Source organism: Phocoena phocoena, chromosome 3 (genome assembly GCF_963924675.1).
Source record: "Phocoena phocoena chromosome 3, mPhoPho1.1, whole genome shotgun sequence".
NCBI lineage: Eukaryota > Metazoa > Chordata > Mammalia > Artiodactyla > Phocoenidae > Phocoena > Phocoena phocoena.
The window spans coordinates 163,694,618-163,708,607 of record NC_089221.1 but is presented as its reverse complement, the minus strand read 5'-3'; the positions used below and the strand labels follow the sequence as shown (position 1 = coordinate 163,708,607).

The window sequence follows — 13,990 nt, the reverse complement described above, 5'->3', positions numbered from 1 at the left end:
TCCTTCCTGTCCAGTCTCCCAGTCAGTCACTGGCAGATCCAAGAAATCTTGGACCTAGACCTGGGGGAGGGGGCAGGAACCCTGTCTTTACCAGACCCAGACATATACACACACTGCTCAGTGAGTCTGGGTCGCTCCACACTCACCTGTAATCACACACAAAGATGCACCTAGAAACACACACCATAGACCCAGACACAAATTCAGCTTTCCTCAACACAGCCTCCCACGACCACGGTGACCCAGAAAGCAGTACGCACTGTCACAAAGACTTCCAGAGTCACCAAAGAGACAACACTTAGCCCCCCCCCACCCCCATACGCAGATATAAAGCAGATGGACCCTAACCCACCAGGCTCTCGGCTCTCAGGCACCCACACGGTGCTCCAAACAGCCACCCAGGAACACAGGGGCAGGGACCCAGGCACCCTGAATTCCTTCATGATCATACTACGTAATAAAGACACACGCAAGTTCACACAACCAGCGAAGTGCAGACCCCAGCCCGACCCCAGAATGCCTTCACACGTGAGCCATCACACAGAGGGAGGTAGCCGACATTTATTCCTGATCTCCCCTGCACAAAAACACACCATGGCCACACACCAGATGCAGGAGCACAGCAGCACACAGTCCCGGGGTCAGAGCCGGGTCCTAGGGAGTCCCTTCGATATGCCAATGTAGCAAAGACACACTCATACAACATCGACCCCTCCCAACAGTCCCACAGACCCAGAGGGTCACATCCAGATGGAGTCAGGCCACAACCCCTCATGAAACTCACCTGCATTCATTTGTACATCAATACGTGTAAGACACACGCTCCCCAACACCCCCTCACTGCGGGCGGCGACGGGCAGGCACACACACACCCTGGGTCTCAAACACTTTGGGCGTTGTCATGAACACACAAGCTTAGGGACACAAAACCTTGTCTCCACATTTGGCATGGATACAGGACAGATGTTCTCCTTTTACAGACACACCTACAAAGGGGGCACTCTAGCCTGGCAGAAACAACCCTCCATCTTCACCATTGAATGCATAGCCCAGTGTGGGAGGGGCAGGTGCTCAGGGTTTCAGCTCCAAGAGGGGCGCCCTGGGGCGCCCCTGAGCCTCTCAAGTCGACCCCAGCACCAGGAGTGCACATGGCTCCACTCGACCCTGCCCCCAAAGGTCTGGACAGCCAGGACGCAGTGTTCCTAACCTGGCAGGTGTCTGCCCAGCCCGGGGTAGTTAGGAACCAGCTCGGACTGGCTGTACTCGGACCCATGCCTCTGCCGTCCAGCTGCTGGACAGCACATAAAAGAGAATGAGGGGTGATGCTGCTAGCTACGGGAACTGGGGAGGGGACAGGCTTCAGGTTGATGGGCTCCATACCTGACCAGAGGCCCCTATTCCCTTGGATGTATCCTCACATACTGCAGCCAGCCCTCCCCTCCACAGCCCCCATCGACCCCCGTGCGCATCTCCCCTACTCCGGCTCACTGTCCCCGCATACTTCTGACTGCTGAACCCGGGCTGGGGCAGAGGCGGGTTGCCCAGGCTAGTTCACATGCTTACTAATTGTTACAATGAATAGTAGCAAACAGACCTTGGCAGGCACACGCCTGGGGCCACTGTAAAGGCGTTACCTATTTCATTTCATTGTGTCCTCAAAAGCAGGAAATGTGAAGTTTGTGCTCCTTATTCCCGCTATCAAGGTAGGGAAACAGGCTCAGAGGACGCAGTCTGTGCATGGCACAGCTAGGGTCTGAACCCAGGCAGTTTGGTTCAGAGCCTGGGGTCCTGCCATGGGCTGCACTGCCATGTTCGTTTACAAGCACCTCCTCAATGTGGGCGTGCCCACGTGGGCTTGTGTACACCTGACTGAACTGGGGGGACACGTCTAGGCTCGTGGTTGCATTCCCCTCACACACACACCCTGGCACGCCTAGACCCTGGGTGTGCACTGTCTGAACACCACTTCCTGACTCATGTATATCCTTAGTCACCCCCTTTCTCCCGCCATCCCCATCCAGCTCCAGCTTGGAACTTGCAAATGCCCAAGGTCATGCCAGTCCTGGGTCTTGGGGATGACCGTGACTGTCCAGGCAGTGGCAGAAGGAGGAGTGAAGGAGAGAAGGGGTGCTGCTTTATGCCTTTCAGGCTGGTTTGCTAACCCTTCCAGGGTCAGGTGAATTTGTGCCATGGCCCTATGAATGGCCACGCTTCTGTCTCCATTTTAGGAATATGGGGACTGAAGTTCAAACTGCAGGAAATAGGTGGCAGGCCACTCAGTGAGGCTGCTCTGGGGGCAGGACAGGACTTCAGGGCCCATCCAGCCTGAGTCCTTTGTCATCCTGCCCCTTAATCGGCCTCCCTGTTGCAGCCCTGTGCTGGGAGGGGCTGATGCCATTCCCTGTAACAGGAATTGGGAGGTGGGGGTGGAAACTGTTAATCCGCAGTCTGGCAGGCCCAGCCTCTGCCCAGGGTGCCCACTAATTCCCAAACCAAACAGCAGGCAGTGCTGGGCCCGCTGCCGACCTAATCCGCTCCCCACCAGCCTGGGGCTGGCCAAGGGGCCTCCCCGTTCCCACGCTCTGAGCCTTGAAGGAAGAGGGCAGATGCCCCTTTCTTCTACTCCAGGCTTTACAGCCCCAGAGGACACCCTTACCCATACAAAGCTAGAAAAAGGCACCCCTTTACAGAAGAACCCTCCTTCCAAAATTACCACAATAAACACACATCTCTATTAGGTCTCTGTTGTGAGAGACCTAAACATACATCTATGCCTCTCTGGATGTGACATCTTTGTGCAGTGTACAACCTTTGCAACTGTACATGGAGGTACTAGGCCCCAACCCCCCATGTCAACATCCACAGTAGTTTAAGATCATTTTATTGAGGGAGGAGAGGCGGGGAGAGGTGTGGGGGCAGCTACAGCTCCCCCAGCCCCACCAGGGGGAAAAGACCCCCTCCCTGCCTCCCTTCCCCCAAGTGGTTCCCCGGTATTATGGGGGAACTTTGTGCAAACTCTGCCCCGGTGGGTGGCGGCTGAGTGTGAAATGGCAGCAGCTGGGGCTGGTGGTGGTGCTACTGGGCACTGGGGGGCTTGTAGGGCTCCAGGAGAAGAGCAGAGAAGGTGTTGACCTTGTCCGCCCCCCGAACCTCATGGGGCAGCAGTGGCAGCTTCACAATGTGGAAGTCTTCATATAGGTCCTCCATCTGCGGCAGGGGTAGAGGGCAGAAGGCAGCAGGGCCACAGGGCAGGGACAGAATGTGATTAACGTAAAGGGTCAGGCTAGGGGTCTCCCAGAGTCAGGGAGAGAATATGAGCAAGGGCTTCACAGGGACATAGGTGGGAGTGGTGCCAGTGAGGTCAGAGACCACTGGGCTGGACCTCCCACTCCCCAGGGTGAGAGGTATCTAGGCCAGGCCAGCCAGTCTATGAAGGCCAGAATCAGGTCTGAAGCAGTGGGTGAAGGGCAGGGGGTTGGGGTGAGGAACAGAAGGTGGGCTGGAGCAAAAGGTCAGAGAATACAATAAAAGGTCAGCAGTGCCTTGGCTGGGCTGGGACGGACCCCAGCTTCCAGGGTCAGAGATATGAGGGCTGGGCGGGAGGGTGGGTGTGCGCACCTGGTCCAGGTACTTGGCCTGGATCTTGTGGCGGGCCTCACACATCTTGCAGGGCTTCTCGGGATCAGGGAAGACGAGTTGGTTGACAATGATGTTGTGCGTGTCGATCTTGCACTTGGCCAGCTCCTGGATCAGCCGCTCCGTTTCATACAGGGACAGGAACTCAGCAATGCACACACAGATGAAGGTGGTTTGCTCCTGCAGGATCCAAGACAGGACAGGGAGGGGCAGATTTCAGCCCTGTCTCTTTCCCCTGAGCTTCTCGCCGCCCGCCTGGACCGCAACTCACAGGATCCTTGAACTGCTCACTGACGGAGCGGATGACAGGCAGCGTCTCCTCCAGCTTGGAGGCCAGCTGGTCTGCGTTCATGTCCCCGAGGCCCAGCATGTTGCACATCTGTGGGGACGATGTGAGAGGGCTCATGGTTTACCTGGGGCACATTATACTCCCTGGGTTGGGCTCACTAGACACCCGGGGGACGACTCCTGACACCTCCCAGTGGTTAAAGGTGTGGGCCCTTGAGCAGATCGCAGGGGTCCAACCCTAGCTCTGCCATTTCTGCGGGACTGTGGCCAGGTTAGCTTGACCTCCCAGAGCCTCAGTTTCCTCATGTGTAGAGCTGTTGTGCTATATGACATGTCATGTGCTTGGAACAGTGTCTGGCACACAGTAAGTGCCCCACAAATGTGACTGAGGCACAGGTCCCCGCCGGGGGACCACACACAACCAAGGAGGTGTCAGTGGTGTGCAAAAGTGTGAAGGCATCAGGGTTGTCATGTCGTGCTAATAATAACCCATGGGGGGATTCGCATCCTCTCCATTTGACAGATAAGGCCCCGAGAGGGGAAGTGACTTGAGGTCACAGAGCTGTGTCACACCAGAGTGCAAAGCATTCGAACCCGGGCCATCTGGCTCTGGGATATGTGCTTTCAAGCTCTGTCTGGGGCACTCAGTGGGTGGAGGCAGGGACACTGAGTGCTGTGGAGTAGGGGGGACAGTTCCCCCGCGGTGAAGATCCGTCCCATCCATTGGGAAGCGCTGACTGAGAGCGTATGTGGGAAATGCCTTTGTTTCTGCACATCTTGGGGTCCGGGGGCCCACTCTGATTCAGGGGACTCCTGGATGCCCTGGGGCTCTGCCTGCCTGTGAGATGAAGGGGCTGATCTGGTTCTTGATCTGCATGAGGCGGCCTAGTCCCCGCTCGACGATGGTGGGGAAGTTGAGCAGTCTTAGCGTGTGGCCTGTGGGCGCTGTGTCGAACACCACCACCGAGAAGTTCATGCCCTTCACCAGCCTGCGGGGAGATGAGGATCAGGCCCGCTCTGCCCCTTCTTCCACCCTAGCCCCAGGCAGCACCGGGCACCCAGAGTCCCCGCCGGGCCTGACCTCATGACCTCTGCGTAGCTCATGGCCTCATCGATGCCTGGGAAGGCGCTCATGGCTTCCTGCATCATCTTCTTGCCCATGCTCAGCATGTTGTCCTCCTCAAAGAACTCGTCCGGCAGCTCCGCCACACCCAGGCTGGGGTCAATCTCCTGGGGGCCGAGAGGGTCAAGACTCAGGCTGCTGTTGCTGGAGCCTTCCCACCTGGGCACGGAGCCCGAGGGAGCCTGTGGGGTGCCCTGAGCACAGCCCTTCACCAGGTCACAGCTGGGGAGACCTCTGAGGTGCCCTGGCCCTTCCCTTAGGCGCTTAAGGTCTCGGGTGGTGGCACAGATTGTTAAAGTCTTTCACAAGCAGATGGAAAATCGCCAACTGTGCTCAGTGTCCCAGAGGGAAGCCAGAGTGCGTTTGCAGTGCCTTCTCATGGGCTGTTCCCCCACCCGGGCCTGTGACCTCTTCCAGATCATTCCTCTAACATGAGTCATCCCTGACCGCCCAATCTAACAGTGCAGCCCTAGCCCCCTCTGCCCTGTCTTCCTTTCTTCTTAACATCTGGCCTCTCCTCACATGGTTTACTTAGCATGTTTTTCGCCTGTCTCCCCAACCAGAATGCTGGCCCCACAAGGGCAGGGGTTTTTCTGTCTTGTTCACTGCTGTGTCCCCAGTGCCTGCAAGTGTCTGGCACAGAGCAGGTCCTCAACATGGATGCAGATTCCATGAAGGGGATGACCAAGCCTGGGGTCCCCGGCCCGTCCTGCACTCATTGCCTCTCTATCTCCCGCCTGTGTCACCTCTTCTACTTGAATTCATGTTTCCTGTGGCGAAGCCCTCCACTCCCTGGCCTCAGAGGTCATTTCCCTGCAGGGAGCTTGTCCACACATCGCCCCCCCACAGTCACACCCTTGATGGGTTGTTCCTAGTCACCAGGCCACTCTCTGACCCCAGCCTTCTCACTTCCTGTTATTCTAGACCTTCCTGGGCCACTTCATCCCCGCACCTCTGCCCGCGTGTTCACCGTCAGTGTCCCTCTTGGGCGGCACTCTTATCCAGCCCAGTCTCCACAAGATGCCTCTGCAAACACTCCCTTCTCCCTCTGTGGTTGGCAAAAGCCCCATCCTGTTTATTCACAGCTCGCTGGCATGGCTACACCGAGGTGAACATCAGGGGAACATCCCAGACGAAGAACTCAACCTTGCTCCCCATTCCTGATCACAAATCTCTAACAGGCACTCGACCAGCCAGAAAATCCACCCATGGGAATGTTAATGCCATATCTTCTTCCTCAAACCCCTTCTGGCCCGTGTGTCCCTCACCCTCTGCTGAGGCCTGTGCCTCGCCTGTGTCTCAATGAGAAAGCGAAGCCACTGGCTGCCAACACCCTCATTTCCTCCCAGGAAACTCCCCAGTCCCCCCACATTCCTTCCAAGCCCCTGGTCCTGGCAGAGCCCAAGTCCTGGGTCTGTGTGCTGGAGTGAGCTCACACCTGCCTGAGGCCTGTCCTCAGCCGGCATCCCTACTCCTTCCTGCAGTATCACTTGTCCCTCCCAGTTGAAGCTTCCCTCCACCCCCTCGGCTGCACCGCGCAGCTTGTGGGACCTTAAGTTCCCTGACCGGGGGTTGAACCTGGGCCCTTGGCAGTGAGAGCCCAAGGTCCTAACCGCTGGACCACCAAGGAATTCCTTGAAGCATGTGCAGCAGCAAACAAACATGCTCTAGCATCTCCTTCCTCAGAAAAGCCTTCCTTAACCCTCATTCCCTTCCCCCTCCAGGGACGGCCATGCTCATTTCTCTGCTCCCATCATGGTGATCATTGTGTCTACCTCAGCTCACCCATTCCAGGCAGGCTTCTGCCCTCATTCCCAGGGTGATCTGCTTAAAACTGATGTGCCTGCTAGAGCCGACAACCTTTCTGCCCTAGTCCCTTTGTCCTCCTGGAGCTTAGGAGCCCACACTCTCTGGCTTTCCTCCCACCTCACCTGTGGCTCCTTCTCGGCCTCTTTCAATGGTTCTTCCTCCTCCTCTGCTGGGCCCTAAATGCTGATGTGCCCCCGGGGTTGTTTCTGGGCCTCTCTATTCTTTCACGTGCTCCTCCACTCACACAGCATTAAATACCACCCTTGGGACAATGACTCTCAAATCAACGCCAACCTCCTCTGAGCTCTAGGTTCACATACCTAAGCTGCTGTCCTGATGTCTCCACTTGGATGACCAGTGGGCACCTTGGTCTCACTGTGGCCAAATAAAATTTCTGAGGTTTGGTCTTCTAAACCTGCTCCTCTCCCAGTCTTCCCCACCTCAGCTGCCCAGGGAGATAACCAAGACATGTACTTATGCTTAATTCATTTTTTTCTCTCACCCATTACAAAAAAGCAGTTAAATTGCTTTAATTCCAAAATACATCCCAAATTTGACCACTTCTCACCCCTCCTCCCAATTTTGGGCTGCCATCATTCCTAGCCTGGTCACTGTCCCAGTCTCCTTGTTTCCATCCTTGACTTACAATCCAATTTCTGCATGAGAGCTACAGGGAACTTTCTGGAAAACAAATTTGGCCATGACATTACTCTGCTTAAAACAAACAGCTTGGGCTTCCCTGGTGGCGCAGTGGTTGAGAGTCCGCCTGCCGATGCAGGGAACACGGGTTCGTGCCCCGGTCCAGGAAGATCCCACATTCCACGGAGCAGCTGGGCCCGTGAGCCATGGCCACTGGGCCTGTGCATCCGGAGCCTGTGCTCCGCAACGGGAGAGGCCACAACAGTGAGAGGCCCACGTACAGAAAAAAAAAAAAAAAAAAAAAAAAAACAGCTTCCCATTAACTTGGAAACAAAGCTAAACTGATCTCAGTGGGCTGCAAGGTCCTATACCATGTGGTCCTGATTGATGTCTCCCTCCCTTCCCTTGCTCACTAAGCGCCAGTCACTCTGGCTTCCTTTCTGCTCCACAAACGTTCCTCACTCGTTCCCCTGTGGGTATGCTGAAGAAGGAGTGAAAGTGGAGAGACAGAGGAGAATGGGCAGGACATGGTAACTGATGGTGGGTGTTCACAGGAAAGGCCTGAAGGTGACTTTGCCAGAGTTGGGGCGGGGGTGGGGGTGGGGGTGGGGGTGGGGGTGGGGGTGGGGGTGGGGGCGGGGCTGAGCCCTGCTGCACTCACCATGGCGAAGAGGTTGTCATAGCCTTTGACCTTGGTAGGCACCTTGGAGAACTTCTGGTCAAATGCATCGGAGATATTGTGGGCTGGGTCAGTGGAGATGATCAGAACACTCTCCCGCCCCTTGGATAGCTGGACTGCTAAGCTGCAGCTGGGCAAGGGAAAGGCCAAAAGGTGGGAAGTGAAGGGTTAGGCTCTGCTCCTTAGGTCTGCATGGGGAGAAGAAGGGTCCCAGGAGCAGGGGACCTGGATCAGCAAGGGCCTTGAGAGAAGAGTACGGATGACTGGGATCAAGCCTCAATCCCTGCAGAGGGACCCTATCAGACCTCACCTACTAAGCCCTCCAGCTGGCTATATAGTGGTAAGGTTCAGATGAATGTGTCCGTCCTGCCTGATGCCTGCTTCCTTGCTGGCACAAAGTAACATGGTCCAGCTATCCAGCCAACCTGACCCTGTGTCCCCTCCCTCAACTCTAAGCTAAGGGGTCCTTTGCACCTCCTGCTAAATTCGATAGTTCAGTCCACTTGTCCAGGGTAATTTGCTCCGGGGACCTCTCCCCCTCTTCCCAGCTGAATGGGTAGTCTGATCATGTGCCCTCTCTCCCGCCTTCCACCCCCACCCCCACGTGGGCATAGAATGGCAAGGTTCACCAGACTAGGATAGTTCGCCCCGGTGCCCCTCCCCCTACTCTGGGCTCACTCTGGTACAGTCTAGCTGATTTGGGACATTTAAACGCTCTCCAGGCTCCCGTGCGCTGGATCCAATGTGGTTCAGCCCTTGAACAGGCCTGCATTCAGGAGGTAGCTTCCATTTGCTCTCGATAACTTCCGAAGAGTACAACCCAGAAGGCCCCAGCCCAGCCCTCCTGCCCGGCTGGTGGTGGAAGACCCGGTCCTTGGCCTCCCCTTCGCCCTGTGGTACATCCCACCCGTTTTCCCGGCCACCACCGCAGCCTCCTTACCTGCAGGTGGTCTTTCCAACACCACCCTTGCCCCCGACGAAGATCCACTTAAGGCTGCGCTGCTCGATAATGTTGCTAAGCGTGGGCTCCAGCGGCTCCACATCAGGGGCATCTTCGAACTCCTCTGCCTCAACCCCCCACCCGGCCACCCCTGCCGCCATCTTGGAAACGGCTCACGTGATCAAGCGGAGCGCACCATGCAAAGCACCTACAGGGGAAATTTCCAATCACAACCCCATCAAGGCTAGAAGATTGAACCAATTTTCTCATGGCCTAACTTTTAGGAGCTAATAGAAGCTATATTTCCAACGTCTTCCCCTTCCAAGGTTCAGTTTGTCAGCCTCTTGTCTATATTTTCTTCAAAGACTCCCCCTTCCTAATTAACATATTGGTACATCCCAGGTTACTCCCCTTTACTGATTGGCCCCTAAGTCTTGCAGCGCTCCTTTCATTGGCTACATCTTTTCTTACTTTTACCAATCACTCTCAGGTCCCGGTAGCCGCCAACCTCTCCTTAGCAACCGGCCAAACACCCGCTGCATACCTTTTTCAAGAAGTTAGATCCGAGGTCCACCCTGACCTGACCCCATAGGCTCAATTTCATGTCGATCATTCCCCCCCTATTCTCCAACCTGGGTTCCAACACCGCCTCAGTCCCGTCTCTTCTGTTATTCAATTGGCTGGGAACCACCGGGCTCCTGACGCAAACCAATCATAAACGAACCGATTAATTGGCTGGAGACGGTCCCGGGGCTGCTGTGGGCGAGGTCCGCAGATCCTTGTCCAGTGAGCCCTGAGCCCCCATGCAGGACAGGACAGGGCAGGGACAACACTTGCAACTGCGCTCCTTGTCGTAGAAGGGACCCTGTTCCCGAAAACCTCCTTCCAGTTTGCTCTCTGTCCGAGGGGAAACTCCAGTTCAGCCAATTCTCTGAAACTCTGCCCTGGGCAGGAATACAGGCTGGGTCCCAGGCCCTTAGCGGACACTCTTGGAGACTCCAGCCTAGAAATATCCGCGGTTTCATGAGTACTCTAGCACATAAAATAATACCCTGACTTTCAAATGGGGACCCCCGCTCCTTGGAGTCAGCTGTGTCTCTATTCCCAAATAAAAGCTCCACCCCAGAGACAGGTACCCAATCCAGAGACACTACCATTTCTATTCTGGGGGCCCAGGCTAGATATGCCCTCTAGTTAATCCTAGTTAGGGACCCAGCTTCCGAGGTGTCAGCTGAGCACACAGCCTCAGGCGAGGTCCCACCCCTCACTGAGATTATCCCTGGTGCCAGAAGTGGATTCTAGCCCCGAAAAGCTAATACGCCCCTAAGTCCCAAGCGGGAACCTCACTCCGAGAGCCCGCTACAGCCCCAGGCGCAGACAATAGTCTCATTCCGGAAGAGACCATCTCTGCGTAACGCCTGCGGGAGTCTAGCAGGGCTTTAATGATCCGCAGGGCGGGGGCGGGGCGGGGCGGGGCGGGGCGAGGCGTCTGCCCGCCGGCGCGTAGCGTCAAACCTTACTCCTCATTCACCCCGCCCCTCATGCCCCGCCTCCACTGCGGATGCCTGAGGGCCAGACCGGTCTTCCCGGCATGCATTGCCCGGGACGAGGCAAGTCTGGCGCCAAGCGCGGGCCCGGAGCGGCCTTCCCGGAATCCTTTGCGAGGTACCTGGCGACAAAATGGCTGCCCGAGGGAGACGGGCGGAACCTCCGGGCCGGGAGGCGCCGGGCCCCGCGGGCGGCGGCGGCGGCGGGAGCCGATGGGCTGAGTCCGGGCCCGGGACGTCGCCCGAGAGCGGGGATGATGAAGTGTCGGGCGCGGGTTCGAGCCCGGTGTCGGGCGGCGTGAACTTGTTCGCCAACGACGGCAGCTTCCTGGAGCTGTTCAAGCGGAAGATGGAGGAGGAGCAGCGGCAGCGGCAGGAAGAGCCGCCCCCGGGCCCGCAGCGACCCGACCAGCCGGCCACCGCCGCCGCCACGGGTCCCGGGGATCCGAAGAGGAAGGGCGGCCCGGGCCCCACGCTCAGCTTCGTAAGGAGCCGCGGGGGTGGGGGCGGGCACCAGGGCCTTCCTTGGCAGGGGGAATCGGGCTCGAGAAAGGGGAGCGGGATCCAGGTCCACCCTCCGACCCCGATGAGGGAGCCGTCCGGGTCACCCGCTGAGGATTCGGAAACTGGATTCTCGACGAGAGAGGTCTGGGGGCGGAGGTGGGGACCCCCGCAGTATGCCCGCAAGAACTGGGAGCTGGGGGGAATTCCATTGGAAACAGCGCTCCGAGGATGGGGAAACCAGGATACCAGGATTCCTGTTTGAGTGGAATCCCGAACTTTGGATACTGGGACCATCTCCCACTATGGGGATGGGGGGCATAGTCAAGTCTGGACTCTGAGCTGTGTGGATGAGAGACTCAGACTGCTTACTGTGTGACCCTAGGAGATTTGCTTGAGTTCCCTGAGTCTCATTCGTCCAGTGTCCATTTATTGAGCACCTTACCTTGTGCTGGGCAGTGTGCTAGGTGATGGGTATGATGTGTTGATTATGACAGGCATCTCTGCTTTCCTGGGGCATCTGATCTGGTCTAACCTCATTTTCCCTGCTTGTAAAAATGGGCATCATCGCATCTTCTGATGTGATTAGCACTGGGCCTTTCTTATAGGAAGGGCTAAACCAGTGGTTCTCAACTGGGGACGGTTCCCCTCACCTCATCCCCACATTTGCCAAAGTCTGGAGATATTTTGGTTGTCAGAACTGGGGGAGGGAGTGCTATTGACATTTATGAGTAGAGGGCAGGAATGGTGCTCAACATCCTACAATGCGCAGAACAACCGTCTCCCCCTCCCAAACAAAAATGATCCAGTTCAAAATGTCACTAGTACATGCGATTGAGAAACTCTAGGCCACAGAAATGTTACCTACATTGATTGTCAACTCTGAGCTTGCTTTGTCTCTGGTGTTGAGAGCAATTCCTGTGGTATGGAGAAAAAAGTGTGGTGTGAGAGTAACGAACTGGGGGTCAAGTTTCTTCATCCGTCAAAAATGAGTGTGAGAATAGTCCCAGCAGCGCAGGTCACTTAATGCCTGGCTGAGGGATAGGGATGGGATGTCTGTAAAGCCTGTTGCAGCCCCTGGGGCACAAGAAACCCTCAAGTGTGTGGGAGAAAACAGAGGACCAGGATGAAAGTTCAGACTAAGACTTATGTTTGAGGAAGGGGAAGTGGCAGGACCTGGGCTGGTGTGAGAACTGGGTGGAGGCCGAGTGCCCCTCTGTGAGTGAGAATAGCAGTAGTTGTCGCTGCCTGTTTCATTTGTTCATCAAGGGACCGTTTGCAGGAGCACCCGCAAAGAGGCCAGGCCCGGTTACGTGGAGGTGAACAGTGTCGCTTGGTGGTTAAGAATGCTGCTCTGTGGCCTAGACACACCTGACCCTGAATCCAGCTCCACTGTTTGCTCTTGGCATGATCCATGGTACAGGCTTCTCCTTTTCAGAGATGTTTCCTCATGTTTACAATGGGGATGGTAACCTTCATCGTAAGGTGACTGTGAAAGTGGAAGGAGATAGTATATCCAAAGCACTTGGCACAGGGCTTAGCATACAGTAAGTGCTCAATAAAGGGAGCTGTTGCTGTCTGTGTGGTTTCTACTAGGGGAGGGTGAGGACAGTGCTCGTCCCCACCGATGTGGGAATTCTTTTCTCTCCCTGGGAGGGCAGCCCGGGGGCCCAGGACTGCCTGGGCATCATGGGCCCAGGGCAGGCGCTGAGTCGCGTGTGCTCCTCTCTGATTGCTGCGCAGGTCGGCCGGCTGGTGGAGCTGGGCGCGGCGTCGGGACGGGCCACCGGGCCGGGCTAGGAAGGTGTAGTGGGCCTCAGCGCCGCCAAGGGCGGGCCCCGGCTCCTGTAACCGTTGCAGTCTTCTGTCCCTTCACCCAGGTGGGCAAGCGCAGAGGCGGGAACAAACTAGCCCTCAAGACGGGAATAGTAGCCAAGAAGCAGAAGACGGAGGATGAGGTGAGCAGGCTGGGTGTGGGGGGCCGCCCACGTTGCCTTTTCCTTCCAGCCTCAGTTCCTGGCCCAGGTGCCCTGTCCCTCCCTCCTCAGTATCTAGCCCTTGGATGGGTGTACTGGGTGGGGGAGGAGGGCTTTCAACAAAGTTCCCAGATAACTTGATTCTCCATATCTTTACCTCACACCCAAGACCTTTGCGGTGACTCTGTGGGTGGGTCAGCTGTCTCAGGACAGTCCTGACCCTGGTTCCTGGCCTCCTTGGCATCTCCTTCCCAACCCCCGTGTGTCCCTCCCCTCCCCCCAACAGGTATTAACAAGTAAAGGTGATGCATGGGCCAAGTACATGGCAGAGGTGAAAAAGTACAAAGCCCACCAGTGCGGTGATGATGATAAAACTCGGCCCCTGGTGAAATGACCCCCCTCCCTGCCTGCCCACGGCCTGGGACTCTGCGATGTACATAACTATTTAATGCAGCGGCAGCGCGGCAGCCTTTTTCCCCCAAGGACTTATATACAGAAGGAAACCGAGATGCTTCCCGCAGCTGCTGCAGCTGCGGACGATTCTCCAGGACTCTTTTTTACCTTGAGCACTTGCCTCCTGAGACTTCATAGAACAGTGGTTTACTGTCCCCTGTCTTCCCAGCTCCTCCCTCTCTCTGGCTCTTTCTGTCTTCCTCTTCTCATCCTCTCCTCCCTCCCTTTAGCCATCACTTCTGGGAAGTAAAGAACTTGACCTAGTGCTGGAGCTGTGTGCTTGGTTTGCCTTCTTTGCTGTTCTCCAACCTAAGCCCTCCCCTCATGGCTGGCACTGCACCCACCAAAGCCTGGATCTGGCCCAGTGAGGGAGGGATATGGGAGGATGTGGGGGGAGAA

At 56.6% G+C, this 13,990-nt stretch overlaps 2 protein-coding genes across 4 annotated transcripts; one reads left to right on the top strand and one right to left on the bottom strand.

Annotated features, from left to right (window-relative positions):
* Nucleotides 1–2,865: 2,865 nt before the first annotated feature.
* Nucleotides 2,866–9,301, bottom strand: GET3 (guided entry of tail-anchored proteins factor 3, ATPase). The gene is made up of 7 exons (XM_065874789.1): nucleotides 9,115–9,301; nucleotides 8,157–8,304; nucleotides 5,006–5,154; nucleotides 4,763–4,913; nucleotides 3,908–4,015; nucleotides 3,619–3,816; nucleotides 2,866–3,207 (listed from the first exon to the last, which is right to left on the bottom strand). Exons 1-7 carry the CDS (start codon nucleotides 9,273–9,275, stop codon nucleotides 3,076–3,078), a joined length of 1,047 nt encoding a protein of 348 aa, XP_065730861.1. The 5' UTR covers nucleotides 9,276–9,301; the 3' UTR covers nucleotides 2,866–3,075.
* A 1,473-nt stretch (nucleotides 9,302–10,774) lies between these two features.
* On the top strand, nucleotides 10,775–13,862 carry TRIR (telomerase RNA component interacting RNase). Of its 3 annotated transcripts, XM_065874866.1 has the most exons (3): nucleotides 10,775–11,145; nucleotides 13,043–13,120; nucleotides 13,425–13,862. In XM_065874866.1, the coding sequence occupies exons 1-3, from the start codon at nucleotides 10,795–10,797 to the stop codon at nucleotides 13,530–13,532; spliced, it is 537 nt and encodes a 178-aa protein (XP_065730938.1). In that variant the 5' UTR covers nucleotides 10,775–10,794; the 3' UTR covers nucleotides 13,533–13,862. The 3 variants fall into 3 exon arrangements, with proteins under 3 accessions (XP_065730938.1, XP_065730939.1, XP_065730940.1); XM_065874867.1 differs by lacking the exon at nucleotides 13,043–13,120 and having other exon boundaries at nucleotides 10,795–11,145; nucleotides 13,425–13,532; XM_065874868.1 differs by lacking the exon at nucleotides 13,425–13,862 and having other exon boundaries at nucleotides 10,795–11,122; nucleotides 13,043–13,119.
* Nucleotides 13,863–13,990: the final 128 nt, after the last annotated feature.

What these genes read in the sequence shown, in the direction of transcription:
- GET3 (XM_065874789.1), bottom strand. Translation starts at nt 9,275, where the DNA reads ATGGCGGCAGGGGTGGCCGGGTGGGGGGTTGAGGCAGAGGAGTTCGAA. An exon ending in TCAGCCCCTTCATCTCACAG is followed by an intron (nt 4,016 to 4,762) that starts GCAGGCAGAGCC and finishes TCGTCCCCACAG; the next exon opens with ATGTGCAACATGCTGGGCCT. An exon ending in AGGCCAAGTACCTGGACCAG is followed by an intron (nt 3,208 to 3,618) that starts GTGCGCACACCC and finishes CCCCTGCCGCAG; the next exon opens with ATGGAGGACCTATATGAAGA.
- TRIR (XM_065874866.1), top strand. Translation starts at nt 10,795, where the DNA reads ATGGCTGCCCGAGGGAGACGGGCGGAACCTCCGGGCCGGGAGGCGCCG. An exon ending in CGGGCCCCACGCTCAGCTTC is followed by an intron (nt 11,146 to 13,042) that starts GTAAGGAGCCGC and finishes CCCTTCACCCAG; the next exon opens with GTGGGCAAGCGCAGAGGCGG. An exon ending in AGCAGAAGACGGAGGATGAG is followed by an intron (nt 13,121 to 13,424) that starts GTGAGCAGGCTG and finishes TCCCCCCAACAG; the next exon opens with GTATTAACAAGTAAAGGTGA.